We start from the raw sequence: 21,556 nt of genomic DNA, 5'->3' as shown, positions 1-21,556 counted from the left end.
CTGTGTAAAGATGCCCCAGAGACAATCCAGCACATAACAGCAGGGTGCAAGATGCTAGCAGGCAAGGCATACATGGAACGCCATAACCAAGTGGCCGGCATAGTGTACAGGAACATCTGTGCCGAGTATAACCTGGAAGTCCCGAGGTCAAAATGGGAAATGCCCCCAAGGGTGGTGGAGAATGACCGAGCTAAGATCCTGTGGGACTTCCAGATACAGACGGACAAAATGGTGGTGGCTAACCAACCGGACATAGTGGTGGTAGACAAACAGAAGAAGACAGCCGTAGTGATCGATGTAGCGGTTCCGAATGACAGCAATATCAGGAAGAAGGAACACGAGAAGCTGGAGAAATACCAAGGGCTCAGAGAAGAGCTCAAGAGGATGTGGAGGGTGAAGGTATCGGTGGTCCCCGTGGTAATCGGAGCACTAGGTGCGGTGACTCCCAAGCTAGGCGAGTGGCTCCAGCAGATCCCGGGAATAACATCGGAGATCTCTGTCCAGAAGAGCGCAGTCCTGGGAACAGCTAAGATACTGCGCAGGACCCTCAAGCTCCCAGGCCTCTGGTAGAGGACCCGAGCTTGAAGGATAAACCGCCCGCAGGGGCGTGCTGGGTGTTTTTTTTTTTTTATGTGTATATATATATATATATATATATATATATATATACATATATATATATATATATATATATGTGTGTATATATATATTAGGGGTGCAACGATACTCGTATCGATATTGAACCGTTCGATACAGTGCTTTCGGTTCGGTACGGATATGTATCGAACAATACAAAATTTTTAATTAATTTTATCAACTTTCCTTCTGACGGTGCTGTCTGTGTTGAGCACTCAGTGGATCTGTGCTCGACAGTGCAGCCTAGGCGGAGCAGTCGAACGCAGATTCACTGAGCACAGGGCAAGCTAGCGAGACAGAAGTTAAGCTCTCCTTGCAACATGGCAAATTGAACCTCCCCCACCCTTATTCAGATCTGGTGTTTGGAACTATTTTGGTTTTCATGTGACGTATGACCCTGAAGGTAAGCACGTCATGGACAAAAGTAAAACAGTATGTTGGATGTGCCAGCAATGCTCAATTACATGGGTGGGAACTAGTGTGTTAGCGCAGTTAGCTCGTTAACGTGTTGGCCGTCCAGCCCCACACACGGGGCGATCCGCGGTAGCTCGTTAATGGAGATTTGCCGTGTTGTGGCGTTAACGTCATTTCAACGAGATTTACGCTGACAGCACTAGTGGGAACACAACGAATATGACTTCACATTTACACCGACATCATCCTAGTGCAAAGACAAGTGGAAGCAGACAAAAACAACAAGCACGCATGCTACAATCTTTACCTGAGTCATTTAGACAGCCGTTAGCACATGATTCTCCTTATGGGGACCTGATATGTTTAATATGTTGCCGAGAATATAGCCCAGAAGAAGCGTATAGTATAGCTTTTATTTTGGAAAGAACCATTTCTCTGTAATAAACTCTCTTTTCCAAAGATGAGTGATTCCTCAATCAGATACAGGGCTCGCAAAATTGCTAGCCCGACATCCCGGGGATGGCGATTTTTCCAGTCGGGCTACCAAAATCTATGTCTGCCCTACCCGTCGGCCTATCGTAGGAAGGAAAAATATATGTCAATGCTTTTGCATTCTTTCGGAAATGTAGCTGGGTAATTGTGTCATTGGCATCTGTGAGCCACTGTCAATATGTGACATATTGAAATCACGTTTGAATTTGCGCTTGTTTTTTGCTTTCACTTTGCAATCGTGCGAACTGTGTATAGAGAGCGACAGCACTGATTGGTGAGTGATGATAATTTGCGCACCAATTCCTCTGACATCGTCTTATCCATCGTTAGCTTACTATGCAAACATGACAAGTGAAATCTCCCGCAGCAAGCTTAAACATGTGAGAGGTTGATCGCTCAGCGCGTTATGTGAGTGCCTGTGTAAAAGCAGCAGGATATATATTTTAGTTCTGCTGAGCCAAATAAGACAGGTCAGGGTGAAGAAGTGACAGCCAAAGAAAAGCTTACCACAAAACGGAAAAGTTATGACAAATCAGACTATAAGGCAAAAAGAAAGTGCAGCTTTATGGTTTCATGGAAAAAAGAATTTCTGTGGCTGCAATATGACAAGCTAAATAACCAGGGGTGCACATAAGTGGTCCGCAGGTGCGCATTCGCTGTCAAAATAAAAAACGCGCACAAGATAAGAAGTTGCAACGCGTGTTTGCGTACATAAGATTTTCAGGAGGAGGACAGACATTTGTTTAGAACTCTTAAAGATGTCAAAGAAACAAGCTCCTTTAAGCAATTACTATGATATTCCTCCACCTCCAAAGAAATGTCAGGAGTCCGAACCACAAAAGAAGCGCGTATTCTTGGAAAAGTGGTTGCAGGAGGTGAGCTGGCTTCAAACAAATGATGAACGCACAGAGATGTGGTGCAGAATGTGCCATGAAAATTTAATAAATGACAAATTAAAAAGGCATGAACATTTTTTTGTATCGAAAAAATATCGAACCGTGACACCAAAGTATCGAACCGAACCGAACCGTGAATTTTGTGTATCGTTGCACCCCTAATATATATATATATATATATATATGTGTATATATATATATATATATATATGTGTATATATATATATATATATATATTAGGGGTGCAACGATACTCATATCGATATTGAACCGTTCGATACAGTGCTTTCGGTTCGGTATGCATATGTATCGAACAATACAACATTTTTAATTTATTTTATCAACTTTCCTTCTGACGATGCTGTCTGTGTTGAGCGCTCAGTGGATCTGCGCTCGACAGTGCAGCCTAGGCGGAGTAGTCGAACACAGATTCACTGAGCGCAGGGCAAGCTAGCGAGACAGAAGCTAGGCTAGTTGCAACATGGCAAATTGAACCTCCCCCACCCTCATTCAGATCTGGCGTTTGGAACTATTTTGGTTTTCATGTGACGTATGACCCTGAAGGTAAGCGTGTCATGGACAAAAGTAAAACAGTATGTTGGATGTGCCAGCAATGCTCAATTGGTGGGAACTAGTGTGTTAGCGCAGTTAGCTCGTTAATGTGTTGACGTCTTCCAGCCCCACTCATGAGGCGATCCGCGGTAGCTCGTTAACGGAGATTTGCCGTGTTGTGACGTTAACGTCATTCCAGATTAACGCTGACAGCACTAGTGGAAACACAACGAATATGACTGCACATTTACTCCGACATCATCCTAGTGCAAAGACAAGTGGAAGCAGACAAAAACAAGCACGCATGCTACAAACTTTACCCGAGTCATTTAGACAGCCGTTAGCACATGATTCTCCTTATGGGGACCTGATATGTTTAATATGCTGCTGAGAATATAGCCCAGAAGAAGCGTATAGTATAGCTTTTATTTTGGAAAGAGACATTTCTCCATAATAAACTCTCTTTTCCAAAGATGAGTGATTCCTCAATCAGATACAGGGCTCGCAAAATCGCTAGCCCGACGTCCTGGAGCTTTTTTCCAGTCGGGCTACCAAAATCTATCTCTGCCCTGCCCATCGGCCTATCGTAGGAAGGAAAAATATATGTCAATGCTTTTGCATTCTTTCGGAAATGTAGCTGGGTAATTATGTCATTGGCATCGGCCACTGTCAATATGTGACATACTGAAATCGCGTTTGAATTTGCGCTTGTTTTTTGCTTTCACTTTGCAATCGCGTGAACTGTGTATAGAGAGCGACAGTACTGATTGGTGAGCAGTGTTGGGGAGTAACGGAATACATGTACCGCCGTTACGTATTTAAAATACAAAATATGAGTAACTGTATTCCGTTACAGTTACCGTTTAAAAAGGTGGTATTTAGAATACAGTTACTTTGTTGAAATAAATGGATTACACGGCGGTACTTCCCTGTTTTATATTGTGGCGGGTCAGGACTGTTTGGGTTTTGTTTGACAGCTACGTTCTGTTGTTCCAGGCGGCAGCGTTACGGTTGCCATGGTTACAGGGTGACGCTCTCTCTCTCTGCATGTTTCCTGGGTGAGAGAGCGCCTGTTGTTGTTGTGCTAAGCTAATAGGCAGAATGCTACAGGTATAGCTCTAAAGAATGTAGCATCATAGGCAGTGTAGTCCGTGCTGCAGGGAGAATGGACTGCCATACCCGTTATGTGTCTGTGAGCGAGGGAGGGAGAAAAAGGAAAAGTACGAGCTGTCATCGAGCAAAAACGGGAGCTGGAAGCATGTAAATATAATAATAACCACTGCAGCCAAGAAGAGTGCCTGACGAGCCCAGTTGTAAGTAAGCTATTAAGACTCGACTGTACACCGTGTTCGTGTTTTCCTCCAAAAACAATAAGTTCCGTTGGAGCAGCCTTTCAACGCCTCTCTCTGTCTGTCGCTAGCAAAGTTGACCCAGACAACAAAGTAAAGCTAGTTTTCGGCTACGAGCCCAACACAGAACCCACCGTATTAGCCAGAGGTCCCTTTACTACGGTTCGGAGCCGCGGACCTTCAGTAACAGTAATAAATCACAGCAATAGTACATTCATGTAGTTGTGAACAGCATGATAATATATTAAGTAATCCAAAGTATTCAGAATACGTTACTCTCATTGAGTAACGTAACGGAATACTTTACAGAATACATTTTAGGGCATGTATTCTGTAATCTGTAATGGAATACATTTTAAAAGTAACCTTCCCAACACTGTTGGTGAGTGATGATAATTTGCGCACCAATTCCTCTGACATCGTCTTATCAATCGTTAGCTTACTATGCAAACATGACAAATGAAATCTCCCGCAGCTTAAACATGTGAGAGGTTGATCGAGCAGAGAATCGCTGAGCGTCATGTGAGTGCGTGTGTAAAAGCAGCAGGATATATATTTTAGTTCTGCTGAGCCAAATAAGACAGGTCAGGGTGAAGAAGTGACAAAACGGAAAAGTTATGACAAATCAGACTATAAGGCAAAAAGAAAGTGCAGCTTTATGGTTTCATGGACAAAAGAATTTCTGTGGCTGCAATATGACAAGCTAAATAACCATAAATAAGTGGTCCGCAGGTGGCATTCGCTGTCAAAATAAAAACGTGCACAAGATAAGAAGTTGCAACGCTTGTTTGCGTACATAAGATTTTCAGGAGGAGGACAGATATTTGTTTAGAACTCTTAAAGATGTCGAAGAAGCTCCTTTAAGCAATTACTGTGATGTTCCTCCACCTCCAAAGAAATGTCAGAAGGAGTCCGAACCACAAAAGAAGCGCGTATTCTCGGAAAAGTGGTTGCAGGAGGTGAGCTGGCTTCAAACAAATGATGAACGCACAGAGATGTGGTGCAGAATGTGCCGTGAAAATTTAATAAATGACAAATTAATAAAAAGGCATGAACATTTTTTTTTGTATCGAAAAAATATCGAACCGTGACACCAAAGTATCGAACCGAACCGTGAATTTTGTTGTATCGTTGCACCCCTAATATATATATATTAGGGGTGCAACGATACAACAAAAAATACAACCTCCTGCAACCACTTTTCCGAGAATACGCGCTTCTTTTGTGGTTCGGACTCCTTCTGACATTTCTTTGGAGGTGGAGGAACATCACAGTAATTGTTTAAAGGAGCTTCTTCGACATCTTTAAGAGTTCTAAACAAATGTCTGTCCTCCTCCTGAAAATCTTATGTACGCAAACACGCGTTGCAACTTCTTATCTTGTGCGGGTTTTTATTTTGACAGCGAATGCGCACCTGCGGACCACTTATGTGCAGCCCTGGTTATTTAGCTCGTCATATTGCAGCCACAGAAATTCTTTTGTCCATGAAACCATAAAGCTGCACTTTCTTTTTGCCTTATAGTCTGATTTGTCATAACCTTTCCGTTTTGTCACTTCTTCACCCTGACCTGTCTTATTTGGCTCAGCAGAACTAAAATATATATCCTGCTGCTTTTACACACGCACTAACATAACGCTCAGCGATTCTCTGCGCGATCAACCTCTCACATGTTTAAGCTGCAGGAGATTTCACTTGTCATGTTTGCATAGTAAGCTAACGATTGATAAGACGATGTCAGAGGAATTGGTGCGCAAATTATCATCACTCACCAATCAGTACTGTCGCTTTCTATACACAGTTCACGCGATTGCAAAGTGAAAGCAAAAAACAAGCGCAAATTCAAACGCGATTTCAGTATGTCACATATTGACAGTGGCCGATGCCAATGACATAATTACCCAGCTACATTTCCGAAAGAATGCAAAAGCATTGACATATATTTTTCCTTCCTACGATAGCCCGACGGGCAGGGCAGAGATAGATTTTGGTAGCCCGACTGGAAAAAAGCCCCAGGACGTCGGGCTAGCGATTTTGCGAGCCCTGTATCTGATTGAGGAATCACTCATCTTTGGAAAAGAGAGTTTATTATGGAGAAATGTCTCTTTCCAAAATAAAAGCTATACTATACGCTTCTTCTGGGCTATATTATCAGCAGCATATTAAACATATCAGGTCCCCATAAGGAGAATCATGTGCTAACGGCTGTCTAAATGACTCGGGTAAAGTTTGTAGCATGCGTGCTTGTTTTTGTCTGCTTCCACTTGTCTTTGCACTAGGATGATGTCAGAGTAAATGTGCAGTCATATTGGTTGTGTTCCCACTAGTGCTGTCAGCGTTAATCTGAAATGACGTTAACGTCACAACACGGCAAATCTCCGTTAACGAGCTACCGCGGATCGCCTCATGAGTGGGGCTGGAAGACGTCAACACATTAACGAGCTAACTGCGCTAACACACTAGTTCCCACCAATTGAGCATTGCTGGCACATCCAACATACTGTTTTACTTTTGTCCATGACACGCTTACCTTCAGGGTCATACGTCACATGAAAACCAAAATAGTTCCAAACGCCAGATCTGAATGAGGGTGGGGGAGGTTCAATTTGCCATGTTGCAACGAGCTTAACTTCTGTCTAGCTAGCTTGCCCTGCGCTCAGTGAATCTGTGTTCGACTACTCCGCCTAGGCTGCACTGTCGAGCGCAGATCCACTGAGCGCTCAACACAGACAGCATCGTCAGAAGGAAAGTTGATAAAATAAATTAAAAATGTTGTATTGTTCGATACATATGCGTACCGAACCGAAAGCACTGTATCGAACGGTTCGATATCGATACGAGTATCGTTGCACCCCTAATATATATATATATATATATATATATATATATATACACACACACACACACATATATATATATATATATATATATATATATATATATACACACACATACATATTTTTGGGGGAGACCATGCAGAAGAGTATTGCAGTAGTCAATACGGGAGGTAACAAAACTGTGGACAAGAATGGACGTAGACTGGGTGGAAAGAGAAGGAAGCAATCTGTTAATGTTGCGTAGATGGAAGCAGACAGAACGGGTGAGATTATTGATGTGAGATTTATAGGAAAGTGAACTGTCTAGGATGACACCAAGGCTCTTAACCTGAGGAGAATGGAAAACTGTGGCGTTATCGATGGTGAGTGAGAAATAGTTCGCCTTCAAAAGGTTGGATTTGGTGCCAATAAGGAGGATCTCAGTTTTATCCTCATTGAGCTTTAGAAAATTAGAGGTAAACAAGGATTTTAACTCGGATAGACCTTCTGAAAGGGAGGAAGGTGGGATGGAGGAATCAGGTTTGCAGGAGAAATATAACTGGGTGTCATCAGCAAAACAGTGAAACTGAAGATCAAATTTGCGGAAAATGGTACTTAGAGGGAGGATGTAAATTATGAAGAGAAGAGGGCCTAAAACTGAGCCTTGGGGTACACCAGAGGTGACGGGGAATAAACGAGAGCAGAATGATCTTAGTTGAATAAACTGGGAACGGTCGAGGAGATATGATTGAAACCAGGCGAGGGGTGTGTCAGAGATGCCGAGAGAGGAAAGCCTTCTTAGAAGTAAAGAGTGAGAAATGGTGTCGAAGGCTGAGCTCAGATCTAAAAAGACGAGAATGGTGAGAAGACCAGAGTCAGCTCCAATTAGAAGATCATTAGTGACTTTAAGTAAAGCAGTTTCTGTACTGTGACATGAGCGAAAACCAGATTGAAATCTCTCATAGATATTATTATTAATCAGGTGTAAATGAAGTTGAGCTGCAACCACTTTTTCGAGTATCTTAGAAATGAAGGGTAGATTGGAAATTGGACGGAGGTTGTTTAAATTGTTGGGATCTAAAGAATCATGAATAAGGAGGGAACGATACTGATGGTGAGAGAAGAGTGAATGATAGCAGAGATGAGTGAGAGTAAAGAAGAGAGGCAGGAATTCACAAGCCCCGTGGGCATGGGGTCAAGATGACATGTGGCAGGCTTTGATTTACATATGAACTCGGAAATATCGGATAAATCAGGAAGATGAAAAGTGGAAAACGGCTCAAAAAGGAGAAAGGTTCTGGAGAGGGCGTAGATACAACATTTTATCTGAGTTGCTGGTGGATGTTATTGATTTTCGTAGTCCAGAACAGCATCAAGGAGTTGCAGGTTTCAGAGGAATAGAAGTGCGGTGGTAAAGCGTTGGGGGGTTGAATTAGTTTGTTGAGAACTGAAAACAGAGTCCTTGCATTACCCTCATAAGAACTGATAATACCAGAGTAGAAGCTTTGTTTGGCCTTGCTGATGGAGTCTTTATACTGAAGTACAAGGGATTTATAGATTTCTGAATCAACAGTTAAACCAGATTTCTTATATTTACGCTCTAGCTGCCGAGCTTTGGCCTTCAGAGCTCAGAGGTCAGAGGTAAACCAGGGAGCAGAGCGAGCGAAGGAAACGGAGTAGGTTTTTACAGGAGCCAGAGAATCAAGGACAGTGCGTAGACAATTATTATAATATAACAACAAATCATCAGGAGTAGAATAGAAGTCTGGAATCTGAACATTGTCCAGACTGGTAGTGAGAATGTCCATATCAATATTCTTCATGTTGCGGAACGAGATGAGACGGGTTGGCTTGGTAGAAGAGCAGCAGAGAGTGAGGTTAAATGAAAGGAGGAAGTGGTCAGTTATGGGGATTTCAGTAGCAGAAAGATTCGAGGGAGAAAGACCAAAACAGCAGACCAAGTCCAGGGTGTGTCCTTTAGAGTGAGTGGCAAAGTCGATAAATTGTTTAAATTCAGAGCCTTCGAGACAAGAGGAAAAGTCTCTGGTGAGCAGAAGGTCATTATTGTCCATGTGAATGTTGAAATCTCCCACCAAGATCACATTTGGGGAAAGAGATGAAAGATGGGTTAGTAGATTAGCAAAGTCACTAAGGAAGACAGGGTTAGGTTTGGGGGGGCGATATACAGTAGCTATGATAGTGAGAATGGGTCCAGTAAGCTCACATGCAAGGACCTCTAGAGAACTAAAGGTATCAACATTAACTGGCAGGACTTTCAAGTGCTGGTGAAAGAAGATCGCGAGACCACCCCCACGACCTGAGTAGCGGGGTTTAGAAAAGTAAACAAACCCCAGAGGAGCAGATTCGTTTAGCTGAGAAAAGTCATCAGGTTGTTGCCAGGTTTCGGTTAAGCAGAAAAAGTCAAACTTACGGTCAGATAGGAGGTCTTGGATGAGAGGTCCCTTATTTGTCAATGAACGAATGTTTTGGAGACCAAAGTTGAGTGGAGTATTTTCTTATTTGCTAATCGCATTGGGCGCCCTGGGCAGGTGGGCTAGAGAACGATGGTTGACAGCCCGATCAGGGTTCCTGCGAGGGCGTCGAGTAGTAGACCAAAACAATTTAGTTCTATTGGAGTTATGGAAAATATTTTAAAAAATAGTGGCGACCAGCTCAGGAACATCTTGACCCACAGCTTCGATTATGTGGAGGAAAAGGAGCCGAGCTGGCCGGAGTGACGAACAGGTAGGCTAAAATAGCTCAACAGTTAAGCTAGTGCAGCTCACTGAGAAGAAGACGTCAGAGCACATTCAGCTGAAATAACAGATGTTGAGGACAAGCATTGCAAATCAATCCCTGGCAGAGATCGATCTGGTCATGAGTGTGAATGTCTGTTCATTCAAATCTGAATCCAAATAATCCAATTAATCCAAATAATCGAAAAATGTACCAGTGAGTAGCGGCAGCCAGGCGCGCCAGCGTTCACTCAAGCCTTACTAAACCAAGTCTATGTTGAAACTAAACTAAAAAAAATATTAAAAGTGTATTTGGTGATACACAAATAGGGTATTTCCAAGTACAGTTCAGTTATTTTCCACATGCCGGTTGTTAGTGTGGAGAAGGAACAACGGGGCCACCAGGCTAAACCAATGGTTTTGACTCGATCAGCATTAACCCCGCCCCCGAAGTTTAATGGGTGAGGCTGACAGATAAATTAAATTCATGAACAGCCAGAGGCCAGGACTGTGAAAAAGAAATAAATAAATCATGAAATAATTGAGTCAAGAATTTATTAAATGTGTCAATAATTAATTACTTAAATATGTACTAAATATGTATTTAACTCCAATTTTAATTAATAATTGATACATTTTAGTCATTATTTTATGGTGTATTTAATTAATTCATTTTGGCAGTCCTGGCATTCCACAGCACTATCCACTTTTCTGCAATGACAATGCAGATTTTTCACTTGTGGGACTAATAAAGACAGATTTGCTGTGTTTGTTTGTGTGTGTGTTGTTGTGCAACATTTGCATTTGTTTACTCAGAGTAGCTCAGATCCAAGGCAGGCCAAACCTCTGTGTTACAACCTTCAGAAATGCCTGCCATATCTATACAAAAAACACACATTCACAACATATGGATACACAAGTCTGCTTTATTTTAAAGTGTTGCGAACTTTACAGCGTTTGCAGATCACGTGTCCATCATCCCTGCATTTGGCACAGGTGATTCTTGTTGCAGCTCTCTTGCACCTGGCACTGCGTTGTCTTTACAGTCCCTGGCACAGCAGCTGCAGCAGCTTCAGCAGCCTGCCTCTGTGCTAGTATTTCCTTGTGCTGCATGAATCGACAACAAAGTTCCTGAGCTAGAAGACTCAGAAACAATCTTCTTTCGCTTGTCCATTCTGTACATGCCTTGTACAAAATGTAGGCATTCATCGCCACCAGAATATTGTAGAAAACCACTACTGGCCACCTGCGTGTTGCTGCTCTTACGGAATACATCCACGCCATTTGGTCCAACACGTCTACACCACACTGTAAAAGCAGAGAGAGTGAGTCATGAGTATATGGGTTAGGGGGTTAAGGGTTAGGGTTAGGTCTTTGCTGACGACACATACATTTTTTGCTCTAGTGATGATCTGCAGAATTTAAGTGAAGTTCTGGCTTGATAAAAACAGATTATCATTAAATTTGAATAAATCTAAACTTATGTTATTTGGAAATAGTAGTTTAAATACAAATGCTAAGATTCAAATAAATGGTGTTGAAGAGCAGAGATGGGCAGTAACGCGTTACAAGTAACGCGTTACTGTAATCCGATTACTTTTTTCAAGTAACGAGTAAAGTAAGGGATTACTATTGCAAAAACGGTAATTAGATTACCGTTACTTTCATGTAGGAACGCTGCGTTACTGCGTTACTAAAACCGTGATTTTCTTGCGAGAATGTCTCATGACAGTGACGTAAGCGAGTGCGACATGTGTGACAACAGCTGTGTGCAGATCAACAATGGATCATATATCGAGTGCGGGAGAGAGTATGAGCGTGCAGCGTTTAAAGCGTGGAAGTACTGACCTTACTTTGAGTTTGATTCCATAAAAAGTGACAAAAACATTAGTGTCCGTTGTGCGTGGGAAGAAAACTTCTTTTTACAGCGAAAAAAACCCCCCTAAACTTCCAAGCAAGCACCGAGTAGCTACGACGTAATGGGAAACTCACAGAGAAACTGCCGTATCCTTCCACTGACCGCTGCGGCACACCTGCACCAGGATAACCCTCCGCCTACCCTACTCCTGCTTTACAGGTGAAAATAGAGCAAAAGGACCGCTAGTCTTTGACTTTATTTATTTTCTGCTGTGTTTTACTTGCATCTGAAAGAGTGAGTGTAAACACAATATATATATATATATATATATTATGTGCTGGAATGTGCAGAAAATAGGTTTAAATGTTAAACTAATTTCTTCCAGTCAGAGAATGGTGCATATAATTAAAATTTTGCTTCATGCATAAAGTTAAAAGATTAAAACTAACAAAACAAGTTTTAAAAAGAGACTTTTCCATTTGATTACATTTTGTATGATGATTATGTAGAAAAAGTAGAATTGGGCTGAAAGATCTATCGCTTTATCACCTATTCAGGTTGTAAATCATGTTTTAAAAAAGTAACTAAGTAACTAAGTAATTAATTACTTTTGAAAATAAGTAATCAGTAAAGTAACGGGATTACTTTTTTGGGGAAGTAATCAGTAATTAATTACTGATTACTTTTTTCAAGTAACTTGACCAACACTGTTGAAGAGTCAGTGAAAATTAAGCAAAGCAAAAAATAAAGAACTGCCAGGTAATATTCAGAGTATGTTTGCTTGAAAGAAGGAAGTTATAATTTAAGGGGTTTTTGTAACTTCAAAACAGGGAAGGTACATACTACAAGAAAGAGCTTTTGTGTTTCTGTTCATGGAGTGAAACTGTGGAACAGTCTGAATATGGAATTAAAGCAATGTCCAAACATAAAACAGTTTAAAAAAAAAGAGTTATGAAAATATGATCTTCTCGAACTATAAAGAAAGGGAAAATATTGAAAATATGTGAATCTGCCTATTTAAAACAAAAAAACAAAAAAAAACAAAGAAATCATGGTGTGATAGTATAGGACAGGGGTCGGCAACCTGCGGCTCTTTAGTCCTTATAATGCGGCTCTGCGTGGTTTGGGTAAATAAATTAGAAGTATTTAGCTGAAGTGTATTTTATTGGTGTTTAGTTCTTTTTTTTAACTTGTAGTTCTAAATTGGAAGATTATTGTGATATTGAAAATATATAAAAAAATAATATTATATTTTATTATTGTTCATCGCTCAAAATAAGCGTCACATTCGCAGAAGCCGGTTTACCCGCTGAAACGCTGTGCATTTATCAAGACTTTCAACCCCAGATAGGCCAATTATGGATCTTCGGATCCTCATTATGTCAGCAACTATTCTCCACCGTGAACTATGTTAAAAACAAACACCGCTCACGCCTCACAGACGACGGCTTACAGTCCTGCGTAAAGATGAAAGTGACTTCATACAGCCCCGATTTGCAGATGCTGTGCGCAGAGGTTCAGGAGCAGAAGTCTCATTGTAAACATACCACGGCAGACCCGCTGCTTTTCAGCACCTCTTTATTGACCACTTTTCACACACGGTTGCTGTACGCATACAGCCGGCTGTAGCTTTTCAGCTCACAGCCCGACAACACAACAGCAGAGAGAGCACAGACTTTAAGGCGGAGAGGCGTGATTGCGGGTGCCGATCAGGTGTGTCCGCCTCCCCTGCAGCAGCACTGCAGACCACGCCCCGCCACACACATTAACCAGGTAAAAGACATATTTAGATATTTGCAAAATTCTGCCTATTTTTCTTTTTTTAGCAGCATAGTGCTTTTTTTTTCCAATTGTTTTTTAAAAGTCAGGTCAAGGCTCCAAAAGCCCAAAGGCGATATAAGGGTAGCAGCTCACAACAGTTTTTGTTTGCTACATGGATCATTTTAGTTCAGCTGGGTGTCTTTCCTTTTGTCTTTTCCTTTTGTTATATTTCTTTCTTATTTACATAAATAAAATGTAATTTTCTCTGTAGCACTTCATGGATTTCATAAGAAAAACACATTGTTCACACAAAGCATGAGGGTAAAAAACAATATATACAGTGTTATCTTTATTTTAGATGTCAAAAAGTATTTGCGGCTCCCAGTGTTTTCTTTTGCTTGGAAACCGGGTCCACGTGGCTCTTTGGGTGTTAAAGGTTGCAGACCCCTGGTATAGGATATAGTATATCAAAAATCTGTACACTATTTTTATTACAAATTATATCAATAAGGAAGCTAAATATTAACTGATAATTTATGGCAAAGGCAAATAAGTGTTTACTTCTTCCCACTCCCTTTCAACATGTAAATGAATCAGAATGGTAGCAATATTGAAATGTATTGATTTTCGTATAGTATTTTTTTTTCTCTTATTTTCTTTTCTAAATGTACCTGTATATTGTTTACATGTTTGAAATAAATAAATAAAATAAAATAAAATAAAATAAAATGAAATATGTGCTTTTTTTCCTGTAGGCCTGTATAGCACACACGAGAAAACATTGTAGCACTGGTGTAAAATTATACACACATTCACATACCTTCATGTGGGTATAGTCAGTTATCGTGTTGGGTTTCCTCTTTCTGTCGTCACTGATCGTCATGTCTTGGTGCCTTGAACTTGAACACACAGTCATGTTTTATTTTTTTTAGGTACATAAATTGTCAAGCAGACACTGCCACTTCCAAGCACTGAAGTGAAGAATACCTCTTGCTGTGCAGTGTCTTTTGCAAGTTGGGGAAGTTCACACCAGACTTTATTCACCTTGCCCACTTAACGTTATTTTGCGCTGCAGCAGTCTGTGCGACAGTCACGGGGAAGTAAAAAAACTCAGTTCTGACATTTGTCCCATCATCCAAAAACGGCTCCATCAGTTTCATGACCACGTTCTCTGCCAGCCCTTCTGACGACTGGGGTCCTTTCCCAAGTAAGGAGATGCATTGGAGACATGTTTGGTCTCGAAATCCGTGGCCATCCAGAACTTGATCCCAAAATTGTCTGGCTCGGTTGCGATATACTGTGTGGATGGACAATGAACCACGGTAGGGAATAGCTGTTCATCTATGGTCATGTGTTCTCCTGGAGTGAAACTCTTAGCACAGTTCTCGTTGAAGCGTGTCCAGATGTCGGAGATGGCTGCAAATTTGTCTGTTTTCACCTGTTCTGCCCGCGTGTCCTTGTCATCAAATAAAAGGTGTTGCATAATTGAAATGAATCTATCTCGGGGCATTGTCTCTTTGATAGCACCAGAAATCTTTCTGACCAGCAATCCACAATGGCACCAACGGGACGCATGATTTCTCTTACAAACAGAATTGAAATGCCATCAGTTTCTGAATTGACAAATTCCAGTCCGGCTCTGCTCTGTGGGCTTGATGGACCGTACACTCTCTGATGGTCTGCTGCATTCCCACATCTAAAGGAAGCTTTGGAGCACACTTGTCATTTTACACTGTCGAAAGATAAACAAATAGAGAATGGTAAATTTACATGAACCTCACTTTAAATGGCTTTATATAAATATCATACGTACTATGGCAATGACCGACCTTAGCAGACTCTGTGGGTCCAGCTTGCACAGTGAAGCAAGAGCGATTTGCTACTGCACTGGGCATACCAATGTCCTCTTCAACCCACACAGTGCCGTCTTTTGCCGTGTGGCTCAGACAGGGCTTCCCAGTACCACGGTGCCTCTTCCATGGAGGCATGTTGGGTTCTTGTTCCGCCTCCTTTTCAGATTCTTCTGAGGAGGTATTAGTGGCCTGCTGGACAAATGAAACCTCTCCTCCATCAGAGTCTGCTTCATCCATTTCCTGAAGCAAGACCAAAGCCTGTTGCGTGCAGAGGTTCTTCCTGTGAGGCAGTGATACAGAGGCCATCCTGATGTACGTTGTCAGAAATGCGAAGAAATAATTCTCCCGCCTGGGTCGGTCTGCTTTTATGCACAGCACTGTGCTGTAGTCATGCAATGCCACTCCCTCACATACACAGTCACAATGGAACAATGGAAGATCTGTGCTGAGAGTCAAGGAACTCCATTGCTGAATGCTGCAAACAGACTATGAGACAGACAGACTGTGTGGGAGAGTAACCTAAGACAAAAGGCAGAAAGATGAAGAGATGAACCAACCTGGAACTGAAGGACAGAATTTATTTTTTATGTTTTCTTTTTTATGTTTTGCTATTTTTACATGAACAGGCAAAGGAGAGAACATGCAAAGCTGGAGAGATCACACATGTCACTCATGTCATTGTATTAGCAACTTTTCATTCTGTTTTCACACAATTTGTTTATAAATAAAACAGACTTGTGTTTCCATATATTGTAAATGTGTCTTTCATATTTGCAGGTCAGTCAATGTGTGGGATATTTTGTATAGATACGACAGGCATTTCTGAAGGTTGTAACACAGAGGTTTGGCCTGCCTTGGATCTGAGCTACTCTGAGTAAACAAATGCAAATGTGCCAGGCCTCAAAGATAATGGGTGGTTTGCACAACAAAAGCAGGAGAATCGAGCTGATGACCTTTGAAAATCTCAGCAGGGGTGAATAACACATTGGGTTAGTAAATTTAGTGTTAAAAAAAGAAAGGAAAAAAAGAAACAACATGATTTTAAAAAATGTTTGAAACTCAAGGTCAGAAATTCCACCAAGCTGAGCATTTTTAAAATCAGGGTCACACCTATACTTCTCTATAGCTCGTAAACATGAAGCAAAGACAGCGCTCTGTATGTTGCAGACATTCATCAGCAGCTGCTTAAAACAAATCCTCCATATCCAGTGGCCAGAGAGGATTACAAACTGTGGACAAGTACAAACCAGAAACAAATAGCAATACCAGTTCTGAAAGAAAGTGGTGCTGGATTGGCCACACAATCAGGAAGTCCACCAATAACATCACTACACAGGCCTTGTGCTGGAATCCAAAGGGACAGAAGAAAGAAAGACCCAGAAAAACATGGCACAAGGACACACCTATCATAGTGTTGTGTGGTTTGCTAAAAGCTTAGTTTCAAATCGATATACTTTATTTTTAAATTGATCGTTCAGCCCTAATGGGGATTATTATGTTATCCACAAAAGGTTTAGTGGATGTACTGAGTCATAATGTACAGGGGCGGCTCCAGAATTTTTTCATATGGGTGGCCATATGGGGGCTACTGAAAACATTGAGATGGCACACCAAAAATATAATTTAAAGTTGTTGTTTTTTTGTTTTGTTTTTTTATATGCTGTTGTCAAATATAGGTCACTTGAAAAATGTGGCCAAAAAAAGAAAGAAAAGTATTACATGCGTAGTTAATTTCCTGTTATTAAATTTGATATTCACTGTAAGTGTGCCTGCAGGTGCAGGGGCGCAGCACAGGCGAAGGAATGACGACTGCAATTTGGAAGGACAAACAAAGTGACAATATGAATATGGAGGAACAAATAACAAGCTGATGTTTCAACTCATTGTAGGGTGTCTTCCTCTCTCTTGTACTCAATTATTTTCAACATAAGGCAGTCCTGACAGGGATGACACTGGAAGGGCTAGACATTTTGGCTCTTAGAATATTACGTCAGTTTCCTTATTGCAGTCGGTCTTTAAATTCTTCATGTGCCTCTATAAGTATATCAGAGGTCTGATTAGGACCCAACATGAGTTAGATTTCTTAATACAAAACTGAATCTATCTATTAAAGTTTTGCATACCTATTCTGTGCAACTTTACTTCAGGGTTCCACATGATGCCCAGCTCCTGCCCAGTCCAGATGATGACGCCTTTGGTTTCCTGCTTCAGTGCAAGCTGCTCTCCTTCCTGATTGGTGGAGATTTCCTCTTGTTCCTCTTTAGTCTGTGGAGGATCTGTGTCCTGCTGGTCCAGACTGGAGTTCCTCTCCTGGCTACAGTTTTCCTTACAATCATGTTGCTGTGGGAGGTCTTGATGGACACAACACACAAGAAAAAAGTTACACTGTGAGCACATCTCTCAGATATGTGAGCGATATTTAAATATTATCTCTCATGCAGTGAACAGAGAAGAATTCTGTTTACATGCAGAAAGTCATAACTTATGAGGCGTATAGCTCGCTACTCCAACTTGGTCCTTGTGGCCAATAATCCACAGTTTTCATTGTCTCAACATTTTTCTACATACTGTATACAGTTCTGGGCTAACATGACTTAGATCTGGTGGAAATATTAGTTTTTATTAAACAACAGAAGATTTGAAACCCAGTTTTTATTTTACTGTGCTAACAGAAAACATGTCTTCAGTGAGGCAGTATCCCAGGCGGTAATGCACGCCATGTGTCTTTGTGACATTTTGTTATGAGTCATATTCATTTCTATATTATGAAATCTGTATGTTACACTTTTACATACCTATTCTGGTCAGCTTTACTCCAGGTTTCCAACACAAATCCAGCTGTTCTCCGGTCCAGACATTAATCCCTTCATCCTCCTGCTTCAGTTCAAGCTGCTCTCCTTCCTCACTGCTACACATTTCCTCCTGTTCCTCTTTAATCTTTGGAGGCTCTGGGTCCTCCTGGTTGAGACTCCTCTCCTGGTCACAGACCTGCTGATCATCCAGACCTTTGTGTTTCAGGATGAAAAGTGGTCACTTATTGAGAATTTAGCTTATGGTTTTACGGGCTCTTGCATTCCTGCAGATGTTGCCACAGAAACATTCAGTCATAGTCATTTGTTCATTGGGTGATGCTGATAACCTTACAACTGTCTGGGGTCTAATTCCTAGATGTGACTGCCAGTGATCATCACACAATGTGAATAAACAAACAAACAAATGAACAGCAGCATGATCTGAATATGATGATGACATGAAAGCTTAAAGTATTTTACAATGGCAAGTAAGATATGCTATAGAGCAGGGCGATATGACCAAAAATACTTATCACGATATACATTTGAAAATTTGCGATAACGATGTAACTGACAATATAATTGACACTAGACAGAATACTTTATTTTACTTTATTAACTCCACAACTTTATTAGTGCAAAAAACCCAAAAAAAATCCATCAATGTATTTTCACTTAAACAATCAGCTATGTTTTTATGTGCATTAAAGTTATATAAAAATTTAACAGTGCAAATGCAAATTCCTTGCTGACAGTTTAACCAAAAGGCATTTCCGGTGGAAATTGGCCGACATATCCTCATCATAACCATGTATAATATCCACAAAACTTAAAAGAGGTTATACACACACAATACGGTAATATTATGTTGAAGCACAGTACGTATCACTCCGCGAGGCTCCTGCCTACGATAGCCGTAATGCTCCGACAATCCATCAAGCGGTGCGGGTTCGTAGCTTAGCAAAGCTGTACTAAAACATTTGACAGATTTTCGAGCACCGTGTACCACATAAAATTGTTTCAAGGTCAGTAAACACAACCACAATTCATACATAAGGCACACGGGATTATAAGGGGCACTGTCAATTTTCAGAAAAAACAAAAGATCGATTTTAAATGTGCCGCATTTTCTAAAAAACACGGTAATAACGACTGCCCGCTAGCATGCTCTACCAAATATAGTGCTTTGTTGTGTATCTGACGGACGAAAGCTAAACAGTTCCACACCACTGAAGTTGCAGCATTTTTACAAACCAGTTCTGGTTCATCCGTTTCATTCAACGATCCGCTTTCGCCTAGTGCTGTTCAATATAACGATATATATCGGATGACGATATAAAAACGTCTATCATTTCATTTTACGCTATTGTTTGTTTCGTGGTGTCGCAAAATAAACTGTTTACGGCAATATTTTTTTCATCGTTTTGATGGTCACTGTAGTGGCTATATTAATTTCTTAAAGTTCTCTGTTTCTCTTATATTTAATATAACCACACTACAGACGGACAAGCGCCTGTTTTTATGCGTTGTGGTTGGCAACAACGACGGCGTGTCCGCTTGTTTATGTTCCACACAAACCTTTCACAATAAAGCTCAAGATCCTGTTGAGACTTTTAAAAATAAACTGAATCACGTGAAAGAGCAGATTATTTACGGATGAGAAGTACAAAAAAGACGCCAGGTGCTAAAAAATAAACCTTAGACTCAAACGTTAGAACAGGCTTTTCCCCGCAGCACGCCCTGTAATAAATACTCACAAAGAAAACGGCGGCTGTTACAACTTATGTCTAAAAATGTATAGTTTCATGCATCAGTTAAAACACTCGACTCCAGCTACATGACGCGCAGCTGGAAACACTTCCCGCAAGACGAGCTGCCCGAGATTCACAGAATTTACAGAAAATGTTACAATTTTGTGACTTATATCGTTATCGGGACGATAGAATTCTTATATTGGGATTTGAGATTTTGGTCATATCGCACAGCCCTACCTTCACCCTTCTCATTCTCCGTCGTTGAAATGCTTTTTCCGTCATGTGCGTATGAAAACAAAGGCACTGCGCATGCGCGTTTTACCCATATTCTATTGCCATATTTCATTTTCTTATCGTTGCCTAACACTATACCGGTATTACCGTGAACGGTATGATATGCCATATCATACCGTTCACGGTAATACCGGTGTAATTTTTAGGATTAACATCCTCAATTTGTTTTGACTGGTCCTTCTTTTTGGAGCTACCAGGTTCTGCCTCATCTTTATTGATAGCCAGTGAAGATGAAATCAATGAAAAAAATGTTGTTGTATGCTGTTAAGAAGGTATTTTGTGACACCACAAAACAAACAACAGTATATAATTTTAAACAATAGATGTTTTCATTTCATCTGATATATTTCGTCATATTGCACAGCCCTAACATTAGCCTACTACAACTACCTTGTTTTAGTTGTTGTAGCTATCTAGGTTATGTCCCACTTCGGAATCTTCAATGTACTATTGCTGTGTGACTCACTACTATTACTGAAGGCTGCATTACAACCTGCTAGCTGCAAATAATCATGTGCAGTTCTAAAAGCATACAGAAAGAAAACCTATTACTGATACAGAAATTGTTTTCTATACGAGATCGCTGCCAAAACTGCAGCCTTACCTAATGTCCACCCTACTGTTACTCATTTTACATCACGATTTAAAAATTTACTTGGGATTGCTGCACATGATTGTTTGTAGCTAGCAGGATGTTAATGCTATGAATCAAGTCTAACAGTCTTTAGTCTATGAAATAACTTTAGCTAAAGCCAGCTAACAATGTTAGCTCGGTGGCTAGTAGCCTTCAGTTATCGCAATAATTCACACGGCAATAGTACATTCATATAGTTGTAAAAAGCATGAAAATATACCAAATAATCCGGACCAAAGTATTTAGAATACGTTATTCACATTGAGTAACTTAACGGAATACGTTATAAACTACATTTGGGCAATGTAATCTTTAGTGGAAAACATTTTAAAAGTAACCTTCTCAACACTGCACAGATATAACTGCATACACTTTACTGGGGTGTATTACAAGTTTAGATCAATGGTTTAGATCATGCCCACGTGAATCACACGATAATCCCGCAACCCCCACACCTCTACAAATTTACACACCTGCATTGTGTGACTTTATCCCGGGTCTGATATTAAGCAGTCTTAGCTGACGGATCTCTTCCTCATACCGGACGATCGTTTTTTCAAACTCTGAGAAGATTTCTTCAGCAGCAGTAGTTAATCTCTCCTTGATAAACTCTCTCAGATGCTGAACTGAAGACATTATTGCAACGACGATGCCGCCAAACCACCATCTTCAAACTTAACTAGTGATGTTCGATTCGTGAACGAATCGTTCAATACTCGAGA

General features: G+C 40.8%; 1 protein-coding gene across 1 annotated transcript in view; it reads right to left on the bottom strand.

Moving 5' to 3' along the window:
• Window positions 1-21,470, bottom strand: part of LOC148097494 (uncharacterized) — a 27,549-nt gene extending 6,079 nt beyond the window's left edge. Inside the window, exons 1-2 of the mRNA XM_087832409.1 lie at window positions 21,308-21,470; window positions 17,484-17,711 (exon numbers count right to left, since the gene is read on the bottom strand). Of these exons, the coding sequence (XP_087688535.1) occupies window positions 17,484-17,711; window positions 21,308-21,470 (391 nt within the window). The remainder of the gene's footprint in view (window positions 1-17,483; window positions 17,712-21,307) is intronic.
• Window positions 21,471-21,556: the final 86 nt, after the last annotated feature.

The sequence above is a fragment of the Neolamprologus brichardi genome, chromosome 18, assembly GCF_056152115.1.
Source record: "Neolamprologus brichardi isolate AB-2024 chromosome 18, ASM5615211v1, whole genome shotgun sequence".
Taxonomy (NCBI): domain Eukaryota; kingdom Metazoa; phylum Chordata; class Actinopteri; order Cichliformes; family Cichlidae; genus Neolamprologus; species Neolamprologus brichardi.
Note: the sequence above shows the minus strand (reverse complement) of the source record. Positions and strands in the feature narration are given on the sequence as shown.